This window comes from Mizuhopecten yessoensis, unplaced genomic scaffold (genome assembly GCF_002113885.1).
Source record: "Mizuhopecten yessoensis strain PY_sf001 unplaced genomic scaffold, ASM211388v2 scaffold1689, whole genome shotgun sequence".
NCBI lineage: Eukaryota > Metazoa > Mollusca > Bivalvia > Pectinida > Pectinidae > Mizuhopecten > Mizuhopecten yessoensis.
This window is the reverse complement of record NW_018404172.1, coordinates 570886-598855: the sequence shown is the minus strand read 5'-3', so window position 1 is coordinate 598855 and position 27970 is coordinate 570886. Positions and strand designations below refer to the sequence as shown.

General features: G+C 36.2%; 1 protein-coding gene across 3 annotated transcripts; it reads right to left on the bottom strand.

Annotated features, from left to right (window-relative positions):
• Nucleotide 1: 1 nt before the first annotated feature.
• LOC110466746 (DNA helicase MCM8-like) lies at nucleotides 2-27816 on the bottom strand. 3 transcript variants are annotated; one of them, XM_021523473.1, is made up of 28 exons: nucleotides 27730-27816; nucleotides 26542-26792; nucleotides 25879-26007; nucleotides 24954-25036; nucleotides 24393-24453; nucleotides 23128-23216; nucleotides 21783-21933; nucleotides 20327-20427; nucleotides 19731-19772; nucleotides 19028-19113; nucleotides 18164-18246; nucleotides 17774-17842; nucleotides 17239-17419; nucleotides 15627-15657; nucleotides 13449-13511; nucleotides 13001-13069; nucleotides 11006-11083; nucleotides 10458-10595; nucleotides 9085-9128; nucleotides 8141-8227; nucleotides 7652-7715; nucleotides 7315-7370; nucleotides 6924-6957; nucleotides 6458-6565; nucleotides 5072-5137; nucleotides 2803-3057; nucleotides 2177-2266; nucleotides 2-187 (listed from the first exon to the last, which is right to left on the bottom strand). In XM_021523473.1, the coding sequence occupies exons 2-28, from the start codon at nucleotides 26732-26734 to the stop codon at nucleotides 74-76; spliced, it is 2565 nt and encodes an 854-aa protein (XP_021379148.1). In that variant the 5' UTR covers nucleotides 26735-26792; nucleotides 27730-27816; the 3' UTR covers nucleotides 2-73. The 3 variants fall into 3 exon arrangements, with proteins under 3 accessions (XP_021379148.1, XP_021379155.1, XP_021379163.1); XM_021523480.1 differs by having other exon boundaries at nucleotides 26542-26787; nucleotides 27730-27799; XM_021523488.1 differs by having other exon boundaries at nucleotides 27743-27791.
• Nucleotides 27817-27970: the final 154 nt, after the last annotated feature.

The following is a 27970-nucleotide window of genomic DNA, read 5'->3' as shown; positions in this document are numbered from 1 at the left end:
TTGTAGCCTCTATCAGGAGACAGCACACGATTAACTTTAGCTAGTCAGTGAGGAAGTTCTGTTGTAGCCTCCATCAATAGTCCGCTGTCTGTAACTGGTAAACCTTGGTTCCTTTCTTCAATAGATACCCTTGATTGTTTAGTGAACTTATGAAACTTTCAAAGTCCAGAATGTTGAGGCCAATATCCTAGAAGAAAAAATAGTTTAAAATACAAAAAGGAATTAGATACAATTAACAGTTCCCAAATACAATCTTATTTATTTACTGATTAAAAACCATATTGGTGATGTATTGAGATGTTAAAATGTGACAATAAAGAGTTCATTTATCAAATTTAATTAATATATACATGTACTTCAGTTCATACAACCATACAAAAATAAACAAGAGATCCTAGAAAGATCTTGGTGCCCAAAATCAAAGGATCTTTATCAGATCTAAAGTGAAGTAATAATCTATTTAAGAGATTGGGGGTAAAATTCCCAAAGAATTTAAAGCCAAGCCTAAATTTACACATAGTTGTTCATAAAGTCTCGATCAATAGAGTGAGTAAACCACCTAACATAAACATTACATATATATAACATACAACATGAAGCGGCAAAAAGAAGCCTAGCTCACATAAGCCTCACAAAGGGGCAGCATGTAATAAATCGACAAAAATAGACAAATATGAAGTTACTGTATACATATACATGAACCTGAAAAAAGAACCAACAATTACACAAAAACTCATGATCATGAGGCAAATTAATTAGAGGCGATGCAGGGGTTGGTGGGTGGGTAAGCCAAAACAAACAATTGTAATCTGCCAGCACTACGAGGAATGAAACTGAAGCTGGCAATACCAACACCCCTCTAAGACGTAATCGCTGATTGGTCAAAAGTTACTATGGACTGAATAACATATACTACGATACCTTATATGGTAAGACATCTAATTTGCATAGGTAAACACTATCGCTCTTCGAAGAAGAACACATTCCATAACCAGGTAAAAGAAGGAATTACAAAAATGAACATAAGGGAAAAAGCCTTATATCCTATAACGCTTAATATTGCAAACATATATATATAACAACAAACTATCACATCTACAACTACAGCAGCCAAGGCAATGGAAGGCTTACACAGTTATATATAAACTATAATTTATCATTCCATATCAAATTATTCTGTTATACATAACTTCACACAATGAAAGAGTTAACCTGTTTATTAGTTGAGTTAAGACACAGGTATGTATGTGCAAGCAAAGAACAAGTACTAAAACCTACTGCAAACATTTGGCGTATCAGGGGCTGCTCACTCTATAACAAACCTACTAATAGTAACAAATTCTTTTCAAAAGATTTTAAAGGAAGCTAGACTCTGCGAAGTCACAGAGAAACTTGATAAAGAGCGCGAGCTAGACTCCAAAGAAAACAAGAGAAGCAGCTAGACTCCAGAGAAGGGACTAGACTCCTAATATCCATGGAGAAGCTATAAAAGACTATGAATTGGAAACGCTAGACTCCGAAGAAGGCAAGAGAAGTCACTAGACTCTGGAGGAATCCAGAGAAGCGACTAGACTCATAGCCACCCCAGAGAATATATCTGTTAGATTTCCCATGAGAAAACTGGCTACAGATAAAGTGAAGTAATAATCTATTTAAGAGATTGGGGGTAAAATTCCCAAAGAATTTAAAGCCAAAATGGAACGATTATGTTAATCGACGTAAGAGTGAGAGCCCCCAAGATGATCTGTTACCATCTTTGCTCTTCATTTTCCTTACATGTACTATTACCCAGTACCATGTTGGAAATCCTAAACAGGAATCTTCTACATCAACTTTAACCTCATAATGTCATCTGATGATGGTAGGCTAAATATATAGTCCATTCATTATTTCAGGAAAAACAGGTTAAAACTACAGAATGTTTGGGGGGTATTTTCTAGAGAGAATGTTCTAGTGCTATTTGATAAAGGAGAAAAATAAACCTGAACATTTGATTCTATTTACCTAATGCAGGTCAAATATTTCAACAGTTTTTTTGCATTCATATGCATAACAGGTGTCTCTTCTTGAGATCACATGAATTTGAACCTTGGTCAGTTTAGCTTACTGTACTGATTTTAATTACTGGGAAATTCACCCTGTGAGAGTACATTTGATAACTGTGAAATATGAATACCTTTGAAATTTGTCTCATTTGTGGTATAGTGAATATCGAGTTATAGGTCTGCTCCGAGATTTTCTGCAAAGCCGCTACAAACTTCTTGGGCTGAAACAGGAGTTCTCAATCACGATATTGGATCACACAAGGTTATTTTATGTTTTATTTGGCTATCTGATGACTTCAAAAGTTTAATATAATCCTTTGAAACAGTGTGTAGCTGTCCCTCTCCAGATCATTGTCAAAAATATTGTTTAAGCAGTTTACACATTGAGTCTGTAACTATGCTCCAAACAACAATGAGAATCCCTTCAGCAAAGAATACCATATGTACGACATTCAAATATCTAATTAAACTTACCGGGTAAGCAGTCTTTGGAATACCCCATTTTCTGTAAACAACATTGAATTTCCTATGTCAAGCACTGCTTCAGTTTTTTTCTTTAAAGATTTAAAGGGTGGACAGACAAAGGCTACTGTGCCATAAAATGAACTAACTTTGGTCCTTCTGTCCAGGTAAGCTAAAATTATACCACATGGTCACTCGTGAGATCATCTTTTATGTATATCATCCCTAGAAGAAGAATATTATGACCCCTTAACCTGCAGAACTGATTTTCTGACCATTGAAGCATGACACGTACCTGTGAGCGCCCACTCATGCCTGAGCCATGCTGTGAGCGGCGGAAGTCAAGGCCCCCAAACTGATCTGAGTATGTGTCTACCATACTGTACTTCATGACCTCTATCACATCATTAGCATCATCTTTTGTTGCTTCCTCGCGCAGCTCCAGGCGTGCACGTGCCTCTGTCAGGCGAATCAGTGACTCGAGTTGTCGTGTGGTGATGGGTGTGCTGTCTTGTGTTTGGTGCTGCTTACGGAGCTCCAAGTAAAACTCCTACAGCAGGATAGCAACAATCAAAACAATCTATTTTCTGGATATAATAACGTACAAAGCCTACTCATATTGATAAAACTTTAGATTGAATATCTGAAAACAAAATTGTAGAAATAATTTGCAATTGATAAGCATTGACCTGTCAACTTACCATCTGTCATTTGTCTTTGATTTTGATAAAATGGACATTGATGACTGTCTACCAAATCCCAACAAACTAGACAAAAAAAAACAATAACAAGGTGGTATTGCTCACCTGGATATTTAAGTTATCATGGCAAAATATTCTCATTAAATATTTAACTGAAAATTTCCAAATATTGACTGTCTCTCAGCAACACCAGTACTTTATTGGTTCCAATCCCTCCGTCCCCTTTTGGGAGAGGGTGGGGGCACCCATAGCTTATACAACATTGGGCCAAAGATACTCTGTACAGATTTCTATTTTGAACTCATCTTTTAAGATTTACCTTTATTTACCTTATTGGACCATGCCCCTCTGCCCCCTGGGGAACCAAACATCCTCCACTTACACAAAAGTGAGTCCTTTTTGCTCAAGATGGTTCTAGACAAAATTTGAAGTCCTACAGAAGGAGAAGCAATTTTTAAGATTTTCGCTATTTCACCCTATTGGGCCCTGCAAAACTGTGAAACCACACCTTTCAGATACATAAAATTGAGTCTCTGCTTATGTGACAAAAAGGATCTTACACTCGTTTTCATTTCATATGAAATTTATGAAACTTGTCACAAATTTCTCACTTTAGATCACCAGAGGCTGGCTAAATTGAAAAATTCTTAGACTCGTTTCATAAATCTCGTATGAAATGGAAACTCGTGTAAGATCATATATATATATATCAAGACAGTACCAGAAAAACTAGAACTGTAAGGCAAAGGCTAACCAAGGCAAAGAATTGCAAAGCAATCCATAGTCCCCACCAGTAATGCTTTCTATATTGACTGAGCTGTACACCTTTTTTAGGATATAGGTCAGTGACACACTTCCTGGACTCCTCATGCCAAAACATGCTTGCACACAAAGTCTGGTTAGTCCAGATGAATCAGTAATAGATATGCCCCAAACAAACTTTTTCAAAGGTTGAGGTCAAATGCAAAAGCAAAGGTCACAGTGACCTATAGCTACTTTTTGTATTTGACATTCCACCATCCCATGATGTCCTTGCATACCAAATCTGGTTACTCCAGGTGAAATAGCATAGAAGATATGCCTCAGACAAACTATTTCAACAGGTTGAGGTAAAAGGTCAAAGTATAGGTCACTGTCATATGGTGACATATTCTTGAATGTTGCACTTTGTTATCCCAAGAAGATATTTGCATACCAAATCTGGTTACTCAAGTGAAATAGTATAAAGAATAAAGACATGTCCAGACAATTATTTCACTAGATAAGGTCAAAGCATAGGTTGCAGTGACCCACTTTTTGGTATTTGACATTCCACCATCCCAAGATGTACTTGCAATCCCAATCTGATTACTCCAGCTGAAATGATATAGAGATATGCCCCAGACAAAGTTTGTCAAAGGTTAAGGTCAAAGGTCAAACCATAGGTCACAGTGACCTACTTTTCATATTTTACACTCTAACCTCTCAAGATGTTCTTGCATACCAAAATCTGATTGGACAAGGTGAAATAGTATAGAAAATATGCCCTGAACAAACCTTTTCAAAGGTTGACAAGGTTCATACAAAATTGAGTCCCCTTTGCCCATAGTAGCTCTAGAACAAATTTGGTCAAAATCCCTCTATTGATATTGAAGGAGATGATTTTGGAAAATTAACCTCTATATCCCCTTTGGGCTTTGGCCCTCTGCCCCCAGGGGAGCCACACCCTCTGTTTATATAAAATTGAGAACACTTTCGCCAAGGATGCTCAAGATCAAGTTTGGTTAAAATCCACTCTGCCATTAAGGACAAGTAGAGTTTTACAGGAAAAGTTGATGGATGTGCACTAGCTCCTTTCATCATAACGAGTTTTTGATGTCTCACCTGTAGAACAGTAGCAGCTTCTTTCCCGATCTTTGGGCGGACATACTTTCTGGCATACCCGACATACTACAAACAAACGTTCTCAAAATCAGACAACACAATTTTCCAAATCTGATAATCTAAGAATTTAACATGTCAAATAACTGTATTGATCTATAAAAGAATTAAAGACTTCAAGAAAATGCAGAGACAAGGATTCAATTCTAATTAATCTCTTAGTTTTGTTGAGATAAATTTCTGCAGAGGGTAAATCATTCTCACATATGCTAATTTATTAATGGAATTTCCATTCCTCAATCTTTTGTGAAGATCCATAGATATTGATTTGAAAATAAAGTCTGTAAAGTGATGGAGAAGATTTCCTTAAAACAGTTAGTGACATTGTGGCACTCAAAACATGTCTGAGGTAGTCATCATAAACATTGGTATGAAATTCCACGAATCTCTTAGGAAGATAGTTTTCAGAGTAATGACCAAGATTCAGTAAATAGTAACAGTGTCCTTGACTATGAGTGCGGCATCTTTAATACTCGTATCAATGTCCAAGGTCATTGGAAAATAAAGTTTATAAAGTGATAAGAAAAAAATGTAGCTATAGCTGCAGTGACTATGACCTTGACCTTAGCACCTTGAATAATAATTTAACTTGCTGAAAGCACCATCTTACCTAATACTTGTAATAAGTTTCATGGTTTATTAGGAGATAAAGTAGCTAGACCAATGATATAGATTTTTTTTAAAACAAATAGTAGAAAGACCTTGAGTGCAGCACTCAAACATGATCAAGGTTATCTCATATTTGAAAATCTGTCTGAAAATAAAGCAGGCCAAGTTGTGATAATTCGAGGTTCTTATATACCGCTCTATCACAACCTAAATTCTAAGATGTCTCAAAGAGGTTCACAAATTATTATTCATGGTTATAGGGCCTTTGCAACCAGCCAGTATCTTTCTCAACTCCCTGGGTAGCATGCAGCCGGTGCTGCCATTTCAGCGCTCACAGCTAGAATTCAACAATTCCAGTACTGCCAAACCAAATACTCATTTACAGCTGAGTAGATTGGAAAAAGCTGAGTAAAGTATCTTGTTCAAGGATACAACACAGTGCCACGACGTGACTGAAACCCGCAACCCTTTGGTCACGAGACCAGTGTCCTACCACTAGACCACTGTGCCTCCTTCGTATTGGTAACACATTGATACACCTACAGGCAGAAATACTATGTCACCACAGCATATAGTGGAAGTCCAGTCCATTTCCATATCAAACTCTTTGATTTTGACAACTTACCAAGAGGATGGAATTTTACAATAACTGGGTATAAGATCAGGTTTACTGTTCAGTAGTTAACCTACCATGAAAAGATACTTGGAGGACAGATATACCTTTCTGAGTAGTTGGGCTGGAATGGGATCAAAGGCTTCTCCTCGAGGAACCTTCAGTCTGTCACTTAGGGGTTTGTCTGTCTCCGTCAGCAGGATGGAGTCGTCTCCCTTGTAGGGTTACATCAGAAAGTGTTTTTCAATCAATTCCTTTGGTCTATTTTATATATATATATCAATGGGAGCACAAATATTTTCAGTTTTAATATCACACTAACCTGTTTATGTTTTGTTTACAGAGTCATATTATCTCTTTACAGAAAATCATTTGGGGAAGTTAACTTTAATATGAAATTTCTGCTTTTTTCTTTCTTTCTAGTAATATCATGTTTCCATCTATTTCACAGTTGACTGATTCACCTTTGCACGAATTGTCTCCTCAGATTTTGTTATACATGTACACATAAATCTAGGCAAGTGCTTCACTTCAAATTTCATAAGCAAAATAATAAAATATAATTTAATTTACCCCTGATCTTCTTGCTGTGACTCTTGTCATAGATCTGAAAATAGGCCACAATAGAAATATGGTCAAAATAACACCATCTGCACAATGTTGTGCAGAAGTCAGTGTGATTGAAGAAGGAAAAGTTTCAAGACTTCATTAATAACGATCTCAAAGACATAATACATATAACTATTACATAGCTATCTTATCACAACACATAATAAATTGATTAATGGATATAACATTGTTCAATACATATCACATGGGTCAAAAGGAATGGCCAGGTTTTGAGTTTACAATCCTTGAAATGGTGTGTTCTAACTTTTATATTTAAACCCCTAAAAACTTCATTTAATCTTTGATCAATAGATTGTTCCATTATAATACCACAGAGAGTAGGATTAACTCTCACCTGTTTTTGCCAGCATGCAGGGCCATGACATGTTCAGACAACATGCTATCCATTTCCTGTAAAATGTAAAATAAATTAAAAATACAGTCAATTAAAACTTCTCAATAACCACTCAGCAATTTGCAGTTCAATGTGTATTTCAAAATATTTCCAAATACCCCGGGAAATTTCAAGATAACTGGTTACCACCCAGTACATACCGTGTTTTCCCCCCATAAACATGGTGGGTTTAAAGAGTCAAGTATAAACTTGTACAACAACACACAACTATTTCCTGTTACCGGTGGTATTGTTAATTTTTCATGTCTAGAATCTGATCTAGCACACTAAAACTTACCTCATCTGGTTTGTCGAGGAGAATGAACACAAGATCAAATCTTGACAACAGGGCACTTCCCATCCTTATAACACAATCATATCAAAACTGATGATTTTTAATTTATCTAGACAGAAAATTAGTCAAAACAATATTCTATATTTTTTTCTTGCTATTATGTAGACCAAAGATTTCTCTTTAATTCAAATATTTGCATAAGGAGAGAATGGTTTTTTCAATTTCATACTGGTATGAATGCAAATGGTTTATAAACATAAAACTCCAAAATAAATATAGCTCTGTGAACACAATTTCATCTGGTAATACTTATAGAGGAAATTGCAGTGAATATGTAAATAAACTTAGTATTTATATATCATTCACAAAAAAGGCTCTTCACACATAAATTGTTGACACTTGTTCCAAATGGAAATTGCAATATCAAATACATAATTTCCGCTAGAATTATCGAATTTGGAAAATGTGAAAAAAATCAAAAAGCTTACTTACTTGAGATTTTCTGATACAGTTTTAGATTTGTTATAGTGACCTCCTACAGGATTAGCAGCAGCTATGATCGACGTCCGTGCAGGCAAGCTACAGACATAAATCACAAAATAGTACATAAGGACAATGTTAGCAGTATCCAAATCAGGAATCGGAGATCTTCCATAAAATTCATCTGTTTGGAAATTTGTAAAATCAAAGTTTTACTTTATACACAATGTGAACACACTGTATCAAAATCACATCATCAATTGGGTATGTCACAATAGTTAAAAGGGAACTACATACAAACACGAGAAAATCAAATCAAAATCAGGAAAAATTAAACCCTGAAGAGAGACATGGGGAACACCAGCTGAGTCATCTGTAGGACCCACTTCTGACCTAAACCGGAGAAGGGGATGGATCTATACCCAACCAGTAACATATTCAATACAGTGTGTATACACTCTCTATTGATAGGCAAAACATCCCGTGTTAAGTGACATATGAAATTTACAGTGTGGACACATTGTTGTACAGGTAAATAATATAAATCAGTCATTCGGTCATTACTTGACAAAGTGACCAGTCAGTCTTGAAACATTGCGACACATTTAATATGTACATTGTTTGTGTATAAAGTAAAACTTTGATATGAATCAGAGTAGATGGTTTTACATGTGCTACTAAAATTTGTCCGGTTTGACAACCCTAGTAACAAAACAACATTATAAAGTAATCATATATAAGCATATGATCTAATGTAACATTGCTAAATGTGACATCAGACGTAAGACAAAGGATATAGTGTCTTGGCATAATGTTGTTGCAGCTCGTACCTGATGCTGATAATTTGATACGTACCCGATGCCGATAATTTGATACGTACCTGATGCTGATAATTTGATACGTACCTGATGCCGATAATTTGATACGAAACCCGATGCTGATAATTTGATACGTACCTGCAGACAATTCCTGCCTTGGCCACACTGATACTCTGTTGCTCCTGTAAATATAAGGTTGGACCGGTTGAGAATGCTCATTGTTACATTGTCACTATCTAAGTGTAAACTGGGGATGTAAACATGCAGCACCAGCTTTATACAGAAGTACAGTAAACACAGAGGTCTCCAAAAAATGTCTGGAATAACAAGTAATACATCTTTATTAAACATACATATTTGCTTTGCAATTATCTGAATCTGGACCTGTATTCGTGAAACCACTCACATGCTCAAGAATAGATTCTGTGCTCAAACCAATATTTTTTTTTAATTGCTAAAATCATGTGACACTATCAAAAAGCCAAGCATAATCTCTCCAATATTTTTCCAAATCATTTACAAAATGAATACAGGCCCTTGTGACTAGATAAAGTGTGTTGTAAAGCTTCTGCAGGTGATGCAGGTATGTTCAAGTTTATTTAAGTTATCTTCAATGTTTTAAATACAGCTCAGACAAGATTTCACTTAAAGTTTTGTACTTATTGGACTTTTGTTATAAAGGCAAAAGTCATTGTGACATAATTGCAATGTACTGCTTGCCTTCAATAGCTGATGCAAGTATACTTCAAGATACATCAAAACATCTAAAAAAAAGTTTAAAACTGATGGCCAGAACAAGATTCCACTGGAAAGTTCACTTATTGACCTTTGACAGTGAGGTGCAGGACACAGTGACCTAATTACATTGCATTGTGGGTGATGCAGGCATGCTTAAAGTTTGATCAATACACCTTTTACAGTTTAACCCTTTCAACCCTATGTAACTTTAGTAGACTCTACCATGTATTGATCTGGATGAGTCCATTATGGTTTACAGTGGTGAAAGGTTAAAATATATAGCCCAGATAAGACTGTATTAGAAGGACCAGTACTTATACAATATGTCTTTCCCCATTGGAAGGAGAGACACGGTGCTAACATGCCTCACTTTTAACTGACCATAGCCTCCAGTAATGCCTGGTGTTAACATGCCTCACTTTTAACTGACCATAGCCTTCAGTAATGCCTGGTGTTAACATGCCTCACTTTTAACTGACTATAGCCTCCAGTAATGCCTGGTGTTAACATGCCTCACTTTTAACTGACCATAGCCTCCAGTAATGCCTGGTGTTAACATGCTTCTCTTTTAACTGACCATAGCCTCCAGTAATGCCTGGTGTTAACATGCAATACTTTTGACTGACCATAGCCTCCAGTAATGCGTGGTGTTAACATGCAGTACCTTTAACTGACCATAGCCTCGAGTAATGCCTGGTGTTAACATCCAGTACTTTTAACTGACCATAGCCTCCAGTAATGCCTGGTGTTAACATGTCTCACTTTTAACTGACCATAGCCTCCAGTAATGCCTGGTGTTGATTTCCCATCTTGTCAAACTCATCAATACAGCAGCACCCTTGGTCAGCCAGCACCAGGGCACCTGCCTCCAAGGCAAAATCTCCAGATCCACCATCTCTTGACAAAGTCACCTGCAACAAGATTAAATATTCCAGAATCTCAAAGCATAAAAATGTGTATAAATAGTTGAAAAGGGAAAACAAATAATACAAAAAACAAGCAGAACACAGTTCAAAGGCTTGAAGAAAACTTGAAGATAAGTGATATCTTACTTTGTTTTTAAGTAATGACTGACAAGAAATTATTCCAAATTAAATTCTGTTTGTCAATTCAAACTTCAAAGTAGGACTGAAAGGAAATGAATCATTTCTATTCATCTATAGGCATTGATCCAATTATTTTTAAGAGTTAATCCATAAACTGTTATAAAAACCTGATCAATAAAGCGTTTTTAAAGAGTTTATTCATAAATTGTAAACCAATGAGTGGGGCCCTGCTATAAATACTACAACATTGTAGCAGTATAAAACAGGTAACTTACTGTCAAACCTGAGGTAGTTGTAGTGTTACCACACACATATACACTTCTAGGGGCTATGTTGGAGGCCGACTGTAACATCTGAGGAAACAATATATACATGTATGTATGTTTCATGCAGTACATATATGCAGCATAATATTGGTATTCAACAAGATTTCATCTTCAAAACTGGTTTAGACTAGTAAAAGTGTGAGCGAGCTCACAAAAATATACCCCAAGTTACAAAAAACAAACCATTCGGAGGACTCGCACTTACAAGGTTTCTGGAGAGAGAAAAAAATCAAGTTCCATGGGCCACAACTGCAGGAAAAATAGTTGAATCGCAAAATCCTTTTTTCATGCAAATCTACATATTAATGATGTAGATTCACTGTGTCAAGTTACAAAGAAATCCAATAAATGGTTTAGGAGTAGATGTGCTTACAAGGTATATGGACAGATGAACAGACGAATCGACAGGGTGTTTCCTATATGCAACCCCAAACTTTGTTTGCAGGGGGTATAATAACTTCTTTTCATTAAGTGTGACAACCTTTTTTTTCAAATTTTATTGTGGAACTCTAAATAACATTAGTTGCTTTGAATTGCATATCATTTCGTGGTTAGTTCACAAAAAAGGTATTAAACATTGTGACAAAAATGTTGAGACTGAAAGCTATCCCAAATAGAAATTTACAACCATATAATAATACCGCAGAAATACAGTATCTTTGAAATATAATATTGCCAATATTTTCAGGATCCCTATATGCTATTTACACATAATCTACACTTACTCGACACTTGTGTGTAACCTACACTCCTTGTACATGTAAGGTACATTACTGTCACCTCAACTTTTGTATCAACTAGATATACTAAATTAAACATTTATAGAATGAGAGAATGAAAGTATACATAATTTTATAGTACATTGAAGAATGAGATCGCTCTTACATGAGAACACTAAATTGTAAAGAAGCTGACCCCGAGGCTCCCGAACCCCAGCAGACTTCTACTATATTTGATGGGGGAATAAAATTTGTCCAAAAAATGTTTGTATCTAACCTACCTGACTCTTGTCCAGCCCAGGATCATACATTTACGACTCTTACCTAACCCAGGATCACACACCTATCTGACTCTTGTCCAGCCCAGGATCACACATTTACGACTCTTACCTAGCCCAGGATCACACACCTATCTGACTCTTGCCCAGCCCAGAATCACACACCTACCCGACTCTTGCCCAGCCCAGGATCACACACCTACCTGACACTTGCCCAGCCCAGGATCACCCACCTACCTGACTCTTGCCCAGCCCAGGTTCACCCACCTACCGACTCTTGCCCAGCCCAGGAGCACACACCTACCTGACTCTTGCCCAGCCCAGAATCACACACCTACCCGACTCTTGCCTAGCCCAGGATCACACACCTACCTGACTCTTGCCCAGCCCAGGTTCAACCACCTACCGACTCTTGCCCAGCCCAGGATCACACACCTACCTGACTCTTGCCCAACCCAGGTTCAACCACCTACCGACTCTTGCCCAGCCCAGGATCACACACCTTCCTGACACTTGCCCAGCCCAGGATCACACCCCTACCGGACTCTTGCCCAGCCCAGGATCACACCCCTACCTGACACTTGCCCAGCCCAGAATCACACACCTACCTGTCTCTTGCCCAGCACAGGATCACACACCTACCTGACTCTTGCCCAGACCAGGATCACACACCTACCTGACTCTAGCCTAGCCCAGGATCCCACACCTACCTGACTCTTGCCCAGCCCAGGTTCAACCCCCTTCCGACTCTTGCCCAGCCCAGGATCACACACCTCCCTGCCTCTTGCCCAGCCCAGGATCACACCCCTCCCTGACTCTTGCCCAGCCCAGGTTCAACCACCTACCTGACTCTTGCCCAGCCCAGGATCACACACCTACCTGACTCTAGCCTAGCCCAGGATCACACACCTACCTGACTCTTGCCTAGCCCAGGATCACACACCTACCTGACTCTTGCCCAGCCCAGGATCTCCTACCACCAAGACGTGTGGATCACCTCGCACTGGGATACGGTTCTAAGCAATCAGAACAAACAATGATTATCAATTACAGTAGCGCTCTGGATCTTTCAATTTCACAAGGAAAACACCCGTACATGTTTATACCAATTACATAGTGAGGGAGACGCATGATCATATTATTTTTTTGTGAATGAAAGAAATATCAAAGAAAAGAGAATCGGTTCTCTAAATAGGGGAAATTTAAACTCATAACCAAATCATTGATAGACTATGCATGCTGTTATCTAAAACACATATTTTGAGACCAAGTTGGATCATCATGCCTTCTATATTTATATCTGTATTATGTATGTTACTGTGTTTTAGATTTAATGAAGGAAAAGATAATGTGGCTATGGTTGATTTATTTCATATCTGAAATATACAAGTATACCTTATCGTTTGTGTATTTCTGTGTTCCTCCAAAAAGTCCCAGGATCAGTCCAGCTTTCACCAACTGTAAGCGTAAATGTACTAGAGTTATTGTTCCTTTTACTTAGTCTAACAATTACAGGTACTACTGTATACCGGAAACTTTCGCCAAGTCAAATATTTCCCCTTCACTGGTAAAATCCATATTCACCCTTCACATCTATTCCGTCTTTGCGTATTGCAGAGTTATCTTCTCTTGGGAGCAGGTATTGATTGTTACATCATTGGTTTGGGTTCACAAACAAATGACGTACCAATCAATACCTACTCCCAAGAGAAGATAACTCTGCAATATGCAAAGACGGATATACAATACATGGTATACTGTGCAATAAGGTTTGCTGTCATGATAAATTCGCCCGCCATAAAAAGGCGAAAGTTAAACTGCGACAAAAAGTTGCCGGTACACAGTATAGAATATGCAACCTAAACTACTGAGTAAGACATGTTTATAAGGACCCTATATAGCTACAAGACCTGAAGAAATCAGGGCCGTTTTTCGTTTACCCGGTTGAACCAGTCGAACCACAGTTGTTCGTCAATTAATAAAGGTCGGACCTAGTAATCTGATGCTGCTTTCAGGCAAAGCCTTGACAAAGCCTTGCAAGGCCTGTATAAACATTTGCAGGTCCGCCAGGATTTCCCCCGAAATTGTTACATTTATAAACCGTCAAACCGGTTGTTCCGCATAAACGAACAGGCCCCAGGTCACTACATAATTAAATTTGTTTTTAGAATTTGATATTCAGGAGACATTTCCCCCCAGGATATCATATATAGCTCTGTCATACAAGAATTCATAAAAAGTCTACCCTAATATCTCAATATTAATCTGACTTGACTATAGGCTGGCATTGAAAATAAGCTTTGGATTCCTGACAGTCCAGCATATCTTGATAATCAGCCGTCTTTGAAAGTAAGCTGGTCTTGAAATATGCATTGGAATCCAGACAGAAGCCGCATTTTTCTTAGTGTCTGCCTTAACAGGTTTTACTGGTAAATATTACATTACAGAATTTATTATTGAAACATTCTGATAAAAGAAAAAAACAATCAATATTGATTTCAATAAAAAACTGGTATAACATTATGTTTTCTCATGTGAAAAAGAGAAGGTCTTGAAAATATGCCATTGAAGGCATTCTGTCTAAATGACTGCGAAAAATAAGACTGCTTTGTAAATAGCCTGGCTTCAAAATTAAGCTGGAATTTCTTACTAAAAATGGAAATAAGCCGCAGCTTGTTATAGAGATTTTTGGGTATCATGACATCACCATCGTGATATCAGCATTATAAATGTTATATCATTATGATTATGACATCCCCAAAATCATGACATAACCATTCTGACATCACAATATTTGATATCACCTGAAATGAGTTTTGACCCATATCCAATTAAATCCTTATATGATTTACTTGCAATGCAGTTTGCACAAAGAATGAAACTATTAGGATAAATATCGTGTCCTTGTCACTTACTGAACCAAGACACAAAATATACATGAACAGGATTGTATAAAGTGCTAAAAGGTCCAAAATACTACTAGGTAGTTGCTGCAATAACTACGGTACAGATTCTAAACTCCACTTTACTCAGCTTCTTTTTATTCCTGTGATAATCTACAATCAGTGTTATAGCCTCACCCTTTTACACATGACAAGGACTGAACAAAGCATGTCATTCACACTAAATACTTAGAACGGGAAAATCTGATGAAATCACTGTAACCTTTCTTGTTACAGTGTCGTAATTGGTGAGATTACATGTTACTTATCAAGCAAATTATTTGATGGTGTTATTACACTGCATAGCAGCCTGAGTATACACTGTACACATGTGATTTAAGCCATAGCAGCCCGAGTATACACCGTACACATGTGATTTAAGCCATAGCAGCCCGAGTATACACTGTACACATGTGATTTAAACCAACTCTGGAATGTATCCCATACTCACTAAATTTCCTTCCCAATGACTATATGTTTCCCTGGACGTATCACCATAAAAACTGCATCCCAAAAAGTAAATGACAAGTAGTCCATGTTTTAGATTCAGTTAAGTGATTCCAAACCTACACACCCTTTTTCTGCAAACTTCCCTATACAATGTATTTACTATAGTGCAGCACTTGTTTACCTCATGTCCATATATAGAAGGGCACACAGACCTGAAACAACAAAACAGATGATAAATTTCAACAAAAGATTATACTTGGTTTGTTGTAAACATACCGGGTAAACTATGAGGATTTTTTTCATACAAAGCAAGGTTAAAAGACTTAAGGATATTCATTCAGTCTGAAAAAATCAAAGAGCACACTGGAGGTGAGGAAATAGTCTTTTACTCAACAGATTGTACATGATTTGGAATTCCCTACCTGGGAGCATGATTCAACACCAAACCTAACAACATTCAAAAACTGCCTTGATAAATTTCGGGGAAGGGCACTATTACATATCGTAATTAGATACGGACTATGATCTCAATATAAAGGCAGATATAACTGTGTTAAAAAAAACATAAGATGAACTAATTAATACAATAAAGTAACACCAACCCAATACATATCAAATTGTAAGCATTGGTTGGACCCATACTAAATCCAAATGTACAAATCTGAAATAGCTAAATCATACATTATGGCACAATTTTTAAATTCAATTTAGTTATTTTTAAAATTCTAGAAATGAGTACTTTATTTTTGTGAGTATATCACCAATCAAATCTTACTCTTATGTTTGATGAGTAAATCACCAATCAAAATCTTACTGTAATGTTTGATGAGTATATCACCAATCAAAATCTTTCTGTAATGTTTGATGAGTATATCGCCAATCAAAATCTTAGTGTAATGTTCGATGAGTATATCACCACTCAAAATCTTACTGTCATGTTTGATGAGTATATCAGTTCACTTATCAAAATCTTACTTAATGTTTGATGAGTAAATCACCCATCAAAATCTTACTGTGATGTTTGATGAATATATCACCAATCTAAATCTTCCTGTAATGTTTGATGGGTATATCAGTTCACTTATCAAAATCTTACTGGAATGTTTGATGAGTACATCACCAATCAAACTCTTACTGTAATGTTTGATGAGTATATCACCAATCAAAATCTTAGTGTAATGTTTGATGAGTATATCAGTTCACTTATCAAAATCTTACTTAATGTTTGATGAGTATATCACCAATCAAAATCTTACTGTAATGTTTGATGAGTATATCACCAATCAAAATCTTACTGTAATGTTTGATGAGTATATCACTTATCAAAATCTTACTGTAATGTTTGATGAGTATATCACCAATTAAAAATCACATGAACTACATAACCATCATATGACCTACAATAGCAATCACATGACCTACATTACCATTCACATGACCTACAATAGCAATCACATGACCTACATTACCATTCACATGACCTACAATAACAATCACATGACCTAAAATAGCAATCACATGACCTACATTACCATTCACATGACCTACAATAGCAATCACATGACCTACATTACCATTCACACGACCTACACTACCATTCACATGACCTACAATAGCAATCACATGACCTACATTACCATTCACATGACCTACAATAGCAATCACATGACCTACATTACCATTCACATGACCTACATTACCATTCATATGACCTACATTACCATTCACATGACCTACATCAATAGTAACATTCAATTCGTTATCTTTTTTTAGATTAACAAAACATGACCTACCCAACCAGGAGTCTGAAGGTGTTGGTTTCACTCTGTATCTCCTCAATGGCATAGAGTTCCTTGATGGAGAAGTCGATGGCCAGGCCTGCTGTGTCTCCAGACTTGTTGCCTTTAGTGTTGTTGACAGAGTTGGCCTGTAGGTACAGCAGGAACATACACTTGTCTTTGTTACGTCCCCGACCTGTAACAGTCACAGACTTGAGTAAAAAAAAACTATTTATTTAAGATATTTGTTAACATATGTGCACTTATTATGGTGAAATATTATATAAGCCTGTGAAAATTTTGGAAAAAATGATTAAGGAAGGCTGCTTTGGCCTGGGATAAAAATTTATTCTTTTTATTCAAATCTTGAGTTTTATCCATGAAAGTTTACTGGATAACAAACAACTGTTTTTTAATGTCTTGATGACAAGAAAAATGTTCAACTTGATTATGTTTTCCAGAGGCCTAGCCAACAAGACACAGTCAATGAAACCAAAATATATTATATGTTCTAATATGACTTGAGCAAAATACTAACTAAGTAACTTACCCTCATCCACACTGTTGACCTTGACCACTCCAGATACTGTCACTATGTCCCCAGGAACAGCACTGTCCACTGGTCAATGGAAAAAAAGTATGAAATAAAACCACTTAAAATTTGTATCAAGCAGACATTGCTGCAATATTCGCCAAAAAAGTGTATTTGGATAGATTCGATACAGTGGGTATACACTCTCTATCATTAGACAAAACGTCTTGTATCAAGTGACATATGAATTATACAATTTCGTCACACTATTGTACAGGCTAACAATACAAATCGTGTACTCCGTCATGCTTGACCAACGAACCAGTTGGTCTTGAAACGTTGCCACACGTTTAATGTGTATATTGTGTATAAAGTAAAACTTGGATATTATTTGGATAGAGGTTTTACCTAGATCTTGTGTCAGTTCACAGTCGATAGTCCTTGGTATCCGTCCTGTCTCCTTCTGTGTATCCCCCATGATTTCTTGCACTCTTTAAAAAGATGTTGAACATACATGTTTTAGTACTTATCTTATTTTACTGATTTATTTTTACCAAATCTGACACATACATTCAAACACATGTATGAAACATTTCGACCTTCCGATAAGTAAGAAGTACCTACACACTGACCAGTCTCAAACATCATTTAATATTAAGATACCCGAATAATTGAATATGCTGAACTGCCTGGTAAGGTTATGCCTTCTTGGAACAGTTGACTGCCACGGAAATAGCCTCAGTCCAGTGTTTCAAGATACAAAGAGTTGTTCATGCAGTGGTTTGCAATTTAAGTTAGATGATGAAATTTTGATATCATGACCTGTCTTTAAAAAAGATTCCATGCACAGTTATTACAATTAGTCCAAGCTCAGTTAAAAGTTGAAAATACAAAAACTGAATTGTGAAATAGTGCATGTAATTACAATGAAACCTGCTTTAAATGCCACCTGTTTATTTGGTATTAAAGTAGATACTTCATTTGGTTTATCTGGGGGTTTTCAAGTTGTTTGCATTGAAACATATATGTTATGTCCTGAATTTGTCTTTAGAGAGACTATCTTGTATTTACATAAATAATTGTATCTATCAAATAAATATGTTAAAGCAAAAAAAGGGTTACCTTCGAAAATTTACTATCACAGTATCAACTAATTAAATCCTCCAAATATTAAGCAAATATTAACAGTAATGTACAAGGTTTCTGATTGTGGTAATTAATCCTGAGAAAATGTGAACCTTATGTCCAGTTAACTTGCTAACATTGCTGTACCTGATAGTTTGCCAGTCTATTGTCTGTGTAAGATCAGAGCTACGCCTAGGTACGAAGGTCTTGCTTCTACACTCCTGGGACGGACACTACAAAAAGCACAAAAACAGTGATACAAGTAATCCTTTTTCACATTAACATATACACTGACCATGACAACACACGAGGACGTGAAAACAAGAAAAGCATGTTCGTGTCGATTCTTGACTCGAGGAAATCTCCCTTGGACCAGCCAGTGTAAACAAGACACACAGTCATAGCAATCCAATGAGTGAGAACTGAGGACCACTAAGTTGATTCATTTAAATCTGAAAAGAATTTATACCAGATTTGTTGCCATGTTATGACTCAAATGTGAGCCATCATCTAAACATAATATTATAATGATGGCTTGCCTTAGAGTCAAAACATGTCAACAAGGCTTATTATGGTGTTATACTAGTGAGGACTTCGTATACCGAGTGTATCCAATGTTCACTAGATTTCTACTTATACACAACCTACAAGTATGTTGCATCTCCACACATCTGTAGTGAAACAAACACTATGGAACACTCCAGGAACAGTGAGCCAATAAATCTATAAAAAATCTATTAAAATTCTTAACATAGGACCTCAGATATTTTGAGAAACAGTATATTTGTGAAGTGTAGGGAAAATACACCTAAAAGTGAGAAAAGAGCAAGATCCCAAAATTTTTACTCACCTTTGTTGGTAAAACATATTTTCCATCTGGTAATGAAACACTCTGCAAAATAAAATTTTACATTACAAAGTAATGCAGATATAAACCAAGTTGAATTACATATTTTATAATAATTTTTGCATGAATTACATTATTGTACCTGTATTAAAATAATGGGAAACAAATGATTTAGGCTTTGATAGCAGTCTTATGCTTTGATTAAATGCATAAAATTTTGTAGCATAAAAACAAACAATTTTGTGCTAACAGTATACGTAACATCAAACATATTAGGCCTTGACAACAACTGAAGAGTGAAGTGAACCTGGGAATGGTCGGTTGACTTTCATAGCAGGTATCAGGAATATGAAAACTATGCGATATTGAGTACAACTTGGATCAGAAGAAAGGCTTTGCCAAGTTTTTAATCAAAACTTCTACACCAGATTATTACAATATCTCATTTCCCTACAAAATGATCCACACTTTCATCAATTAACTTGGAAATAGTAAAAAATTGACAATGGGATAACATGTAATTTTATAAATAGAGTTTCTAGATAATGTATTAATTAACAGCAAGATAAGCTACAATCTGTACTGTTGAATCCACGTACCTGTACCATTCCACAGCTATTGCATTCAAACGCGAGGCGGGTACACAGTGGTTTGATATTACCAACCCTCACCACTGTCCCCTTGATGGAAATAAACTTTCCTGTAATTTAAAAGTGTTTGAATCAAACTGTAAGGTAAGTACTGAGGAACAACAAAAATGGCTTTTCTTGGGTTATACTTCCACAAATAGTACTGAGGAATCGCAAAAATAGCTTTTCTTAGGTTATAATCCACAAATAATACTGTAGAACAACAACAAGAGGCCCAGAGGGCCTGTATCGCTCACCTGTTTCTTTTGTTACATGAAACTGACATATAGGTAACTTCAGACCGTATTTGGTAACTAGAACACAAGACATTTTAACATGTCTTAAACGGTTCGATATTGTTCGTTTTAAATTTGAAAGATTAATTTCAAAGCTTTTAATCCACGTTGACCTTTGACTCAAGCCACTATGACCTTGAAAGTAGGTCAAGGTCATCTTAATGAGGAGCATTCTATCCCAGGTACCTGCTGGCAAATATCACGACACTGGGCCTTATGGAACTTGAAAGATTGTTAAAGCTTTTAACCCATGTTGACCTTTGACCCCTGACTAGCACTTAAAGATGACCTTCGACCTCATTATTGTAATTAAGAAAAGATTCACACAGCTGGTGTACATAACATATCCAAGTATCGTGACTCTAGTCCTTATGGTCCTTTATATATTAATGGTTGAATTTTTAAATATATTTGAAAATAAAGGTAGGCTAAAACAGCTTAATTTAAAGTTATTGAATTTTTCAAATTTCAAATCTCAAAAGAGATTTCTTATACCGGAGTATATGAAACTTTATTAATTTCTACATAAGCATGAAGATAAGCCCCAGAAGACAGGAAGATTAGACTTCAGATCTCTGAATCGATAAAACTATTATCACAATAATAAAGTATTCCGTCTGACTGATGTTTGAAAAAGCAATTATCTGAACTTTTAAGTAAAATGCATTTTTTTCATTATTCTGCTGTAAAACACTGTACACAAAGTGCCTTATAATTAGTCCACCACGACTAATTGAAAAATAGAAATGTGTAACATAACATGTCTTGAGAAGTCATTTTAGGCTCAAATCCTACATGTGCTGTACTGCAGTGTGGCAAATATTGAGAACATCATCCATGAATACCAGCATCACAGCCAATCAAGTATATAGTAGTATGGACAGATGGAGGAACAGACATCCTGATTCAAGCAAACCCTAATCCTACCTTGGGTCCGAGGCATTGTAATTAATAAATTTTTGACACAAAAATTACTTTACAAGAACTTGAAAAATACTTCAAAGTTTGTCCGGTTAACAAACAAATAACACAGTTCCTAAGTTTGGAATAAAGGTATAAAACAACCATGACCATTGACAATGCTAGACAATCATGTTGTCCAAGTTAGAAAGGAGGCTATATCATAGTACCATAATAATTGGCCTTAAGGTTTTTCAAAGGTATAGGTGAGCCGAAGTTTGTAACCCTCGCCTGGATCATAGGTACACAGTAGCTCACATCAGGCTGGTCTGTGCCGTCCTCGTTCTCTGCGGACTCTCTCATCCTCAGGTTAGTTACAAACTGTGGACAGGTTAAAGTGTCACATAAATTGTTTTTCATTTTCGCACAAATTCCAAAGTTGTTTAGTTACCATACATATTTGTTTGGGGTTTTACATCTCTACAAAAAAAATCAGACAAAGCATAGTATTTCAAGCAATCCATAATCCCCCATCTCCGCACAGACTTTGACATAAAAATAACATAAGGCCATTACTCTGTACAAAGTTGGGCACAGGGCTCATTACAGTGTGTTATGTGGAAGTCTCATCCCAAGAGACACTTGCATAACAACTTGACAAAGGTAGGAAACAGAGTGTTTCAGATATGACCAAGTGATGCAAAGATGAACAGATGGACCAACAGATGGAGTGCAAACCTAGTCCCCTCTGGTAGTAATAATGAGAATGTCACCTCATGTAATCATATAGTGGGTAGGGACCAATCTATGATTTGGGGAAATCTCAAGGTCGTCTCAAAGCGGTTCACAAATTATTATCCGTGGTTATAGGGCCTTTGCAACCAGGCAGTATCTTTCTCAACTTCCTGGGAAGCATACAGCCGGTGCTGCCATTTTGGCACTCACAGCTAGCATTCAACAATTCTAGCACTGCCTAACCACATACTCATTTACAGCTAAGTAGACTGGAACAAGTGGAGAAACTTACCTAAGTGCTCAAAGATACAACACAGTGCTGTGCCTTGTACCCGCAACCCTTCGGTCACCAGTCTGGCGTCCTACCACTAAACTACTGTGCCTCCACATTTTGTGATATACAAGAAATTTATAGGTTTTACATTGGGCCTTTCACAGTTTCACTTTAAGAAATTAATATTTAATACAAAATTTGGTGTACATGGACTAATTCTTTTCTAACTGTATATGACTACACTTCAAGTATGTTAGAGACTTTGTTTTATAAAAGTTTTTAAAGTGAATAGAGCATGAAAATTTTCAAAAACAGAAAGAATATATACAAATTGGAGGAGTTTTAAAAGAAAATTAAAGAATGTGATGTTTGGAGATTGGGGAAATTTATCATAAAAAGACAACTTATCCATAAATGGGATAATATTTTGGCTTATTTTGTTCTAGTAGGATATGGAGAAGTTATCAAGTACCTAAGTTCTTTTCCTTAATCCTGTAAGAGATCAGTGAACATGAATTCTGACAGAAAATGGACCCAAAAACACTATTTTTTACTTTCATAAATACCTGGTGTGCAGCAATACCAAGACAGGATAGGATATTTTCTGGCATGTCCTTCAGATTAGCTGGTAAATCTGGTAACTTCTCCAGGATTACTGAAGGAAAACCAATATCATAGTTAACAGTGTATGTACACAAATCTACCAGTAATATATTCTTCAAAACAAAGCGGATGAGCTGAAACTATTTCTCTGCTACATTGTGACACCCTCTTTCATATACAGATTTTTGAATTATTCCCAAGTTATACGATAAAGTCGGATGACCTTCATCTCTCCAATCATCCAATGTAGTGAGAGTGAATAGATGTTCTAACACCGAGCATTCCAAGCTTGCTTTCTATACATATCTTTTGCAAAATCACCATAGCCAGAAGGATGTAGTCTTATATTGTAAGTGTATAGACCCATCCTTTTAAATGTAGGAGAGAGTGGCAGATTGCATTAACAGTTCATGTAGAATTATTTTTTTAGTCTTGTATCAATTATTTTACAGAGATGATTAACATGGGTTTACATGTGTATTTTACAGAGATGATTAACATGGGTTTACATGTGTATTTCATAGAGATGATTCACATGGGTTTACATGTGTATTTTACAGAGATGATTAACAGGGGTTTACATGTGTATTTTACAGAGATGATTAACAGGGGTTTACATGTGTATTTTACAGAGATGATTAACATGGGGTTACATGTGTATTTTACAGAGATGATTAACATGGGGTTACATGTGTATTTTACAGAGATGATTAACATGGATTTACATGTGTACTTTACAGAGATGATTAACATGGGTTTACATGTGTATTCTACAGAGATGATTAACATGGGTTTACATGTGTATTTCATAGAGATGATTAACATGGGTCTACATGTGTATTTCATAGAGATGATTAACATGGGTCTACATGTGTATTTCATAGAGATGATTAACATGGGTCTACATGTGTATTTCATAGAGATGATTAACATGGGTTTACATGTGTATTTTACATAGATGATTAACATGGGTTTACATGTGTATTTTACATAGATGATTAACATGGGTTTACATGTGTATTTTACATAGATGAGTAACATGGGTTTACATGTGTATTTTACAGAGATGATTAACATAGGTTTACATGTGTATTTTACAGAGATGATTAACATAGGTTTACATGTGTATTTTACAGAGATGATTAACTTGGGATTACATGTGTATTTTACAGAGATGATTAACATGGGTTTACATGTGTATTTCATAGAGATGTTATAAGCTGCATACTTTGATCATCCATCAGTTCTTTATATTCTACAGTAAAGCTTCCCTTTTCTTCAACATCATTCTGAAATCAAAATAAATGTGTAGAGCAATCAGTCACTGGACACTCTTTAATGGTCTCAAAACAGGATGTTATCTATTAGTTAAGTAGATTGTTTCCACACTTATAAATATCTGTACCAATGAACTGTTATTAACCTGTACTACAAACATTGACTTTTTCCTGCTTTTCCAAATTTGCTTGCCACAAATGAATCACAAAGTGGCGATTCAGGTTATTTGGTGTTCTTATCTTCAAATTGTCCACACTAATTGTGTTACATATGCATTGTCTGTTGTTAAATTTAACTTGTTTTCATTATTCTAGCCATTTCTGTTCAGCCTCAAATATTCCATTATACTGCATGTTCAGCATCAACTCCTTAAAATCTAATTGCAGAATTTGACATTTACTATTAAAACTTTATTGTAGAATTTGGAAGGAATTAATCCTTGTCAAATGTTTAGTCTAAAAAATGAAAAAAAATGAAATCACATGTTAATACAATATCGCTCAGGTCTTACCCATTTATAGGAGTTGGACCAACTGATGATGTATTTCTCAAACACCTGGATTCTGGTGACAGTCGGAGAATGGTCACAGTAAACTGCCAAATTAAACAACAAAATCTACTACTTCATCAGGTTTTCTGATTGATAAATAGACTGGTTCATGTACAGAAATGTAAACCTGCAGGTATCCAAAAATGTATACCTGATCCGTACCTGGTACCTAACTGTTTAAAACACAGCAAACTTTTGAGTCAAGTTAAAAATCTACCAGTTAAAATTCTTAATCATTGTTTACATTAATTTTTAACATATTAACATTAACAGAATTAGAATAAGATCTGTGTTGAGAAATAATATGGCTACAAATAACTTAGTACTGCATTTGAACCCAGAGCACATTTAAGTGTCTATGAAAATGTGTTTAAATAATTACTGGGGTTCAGGGTAAAAACATTATCTGGTACTGAAAGGGTTAAAGGAAAGATAACTCATACAGATGATGTCAATTTCGTAACTTCGATACTTAACCAGTTATTTGTTTTACTTCTGATCTATGTCTTGGATAGAAACTAAATATATGAATTCATTTGTTAACTAATTAGTACAGCATTTCTCTCCCGGATACTTTCTTGTCTATATATGACAGGTACTTAACATTTTTTTGTCTACACTCCTAGAGATCTATAAGCTATACAGTATGATTGATATGAAACCCCTGGGTACATCTGTAGTGTACAATTCCAATAGCCAGATGCTAGCTGTAGCTAATAGATTGCATGTCTGGACGTTTGTGATCATTTCCTGTGAAAGGATATATCATGTGTTTGGACTAGTAGATTTTTTACAAAATCTACCTGCAGTTTAGTACTGTAAATAAGTCCCCTCTACATATACACAGATGTTGGGCTACATTACTGTAAAGCTTGGTCCTGTGTACCTTCCTCTGGGAAGTACATCCTCCATCCTTTGTACGGTGATTGGACCTCTATTCTAGTCTGTACCATAGGGGGTGGACGGCGACCACCTTGGGGACCATCCATCAGAACTGGTCCAGCTCCCCCCTGATCTACAAATGGCGCAAATTGTTTCCACAAAACTTGTTATTCCTATCAATACATACAAACACTTGCAATGAAGGTTCCGGTGGAGTCCGAATGTTTCACTGCAAAATTTTACACCATTTAACTTTTATTTTTCTTGTGAAATTATTTGCATCTCATTAACAATTACTTTGAAGGCACTCATACATTCAAAAGAGACAAAATGTACATGCATTAATAATGATTTGATCAGAGTAATTTAAAATAGTAGACATCTCTGATAGAATGTACTAACACTTCATGTATTTACATTTGCATTCCATAGTACATGTATATGTAGGAATTATGAATCAATAAAACCAAAGGTCTGAGAGTTGATATGGCATGAATGTTTATTTTATGGTTAAGGATGAGTCTGAGCCTGTCACACATACAAATCATACACAAATAGGAACCCTCATACCTGTATTTGAGAGAGTAGACATCACATTGATCTATAGCTACTACCCCTTGCATGTGTAATTGTAAGATTTCATCAAATGTCAAATATCATAGCTTACTTGCACCCCTTCCTCCTCTGTTGCCATGATGACTGAAGTATCTACCACCACGCCCCCTCCATCTGCCCCGCCAATTTCCTCTGCCTCCCCCAGAACTTCTGCCTCTTCCCTGGCTACCTCGACCCTGGTTGCCATAGTTACTTCCCTGGCTTTGTTGGCCATAGTTGCTGTAGTTGCTGCCTTGACTACTCATGGTTACTAATAACTTGGTACTTCAGGAATCCTTCAGTCGCATCTTCATATCAGCTGTTCTGTGATGATCAATTAGTAATCATCAAACAAATTCAGAGTTCAGCCAATAAGATTTTGGTTGGCAGCCAGCATATATATAGCATCACTTTGCAGAACAAGGTCATAATATTACAGGTAGAATATCAGGAGGGTTTTGGAAAGGGACCCTGGGGTGGTGAAAAAAAATGACATAAGAACCATTTCCATAAAAAAAGGATGATGTTTATAACTCTGAATAACAGTAATATGTATGAACTATATATCCGACTGTTTAAATTTTATTAGGCTTTTTCTTATGACAACATGATCATTCTTTTCTTTCTAAATATATATACATTATGTATGCAGCATTTGAGAACTGTCATTTCATGGATTTTGTTTAGATTTCCATATTGGGAATTTTGAGCAGGAATATTAGGGAAAATCACACACTTTTAATTGGGGATGGATCCTAAAAAGTACCCCGACAACCATAAAACATTAGTCACTGGCGCTTGAATTTCCATATCCTCAATTACATACAGTTGGATCTCATGATCAGTGACTGAACTTGAAAGGGAGAAAAAGGCAGTTATCGGTATAAACACAATGTCTGACGGTCACAAGTTCCAGTGGTTTGAAATTTCAGGACAACATGCATGTAGGAATCTTGTTGACATAATCAACATGCTGCTGATCTGAATAACGGCTATCTACAGGAGTCAATTTTAACGATTTTTTTTTATCCCAAGACATCCATATGATCATAGGACTGTTATTTTAGCCTACCGAGTGTTGATCCTTACCCCTAACAAGTAGCGATGTATCATTGATTTTGTCCATTTCAGTCAGCAGAAGTCATTTTTCAGGTTTTTTCGCTATGCTCTATAGGCCTATATTCTAACATGTAAACAGTATATATGAATGTTTTTCTGACCAATATATATTAAACATAACACAAGCCAAATCAAAACTTACAAAGAAGGCTCACATTGATGTTCTTGGTTGCAGTATCTTCCGGCCCGTATCTTCTGTTTACATTTCCCGCTGAATCGTCAGTTCCGGTTCAGTTTGTACGGTGTCAGCAGAAATTGTACCCGAACAGAAGTTCCGCCTCGGTCTTAGACTTGATATAGTCCGAACGGAAACAAAAAAGCAATCGGCGTTCATTTATCAGATTTGCTTTTGTAAGTCCACTACATTTTTATTTACAAACCCA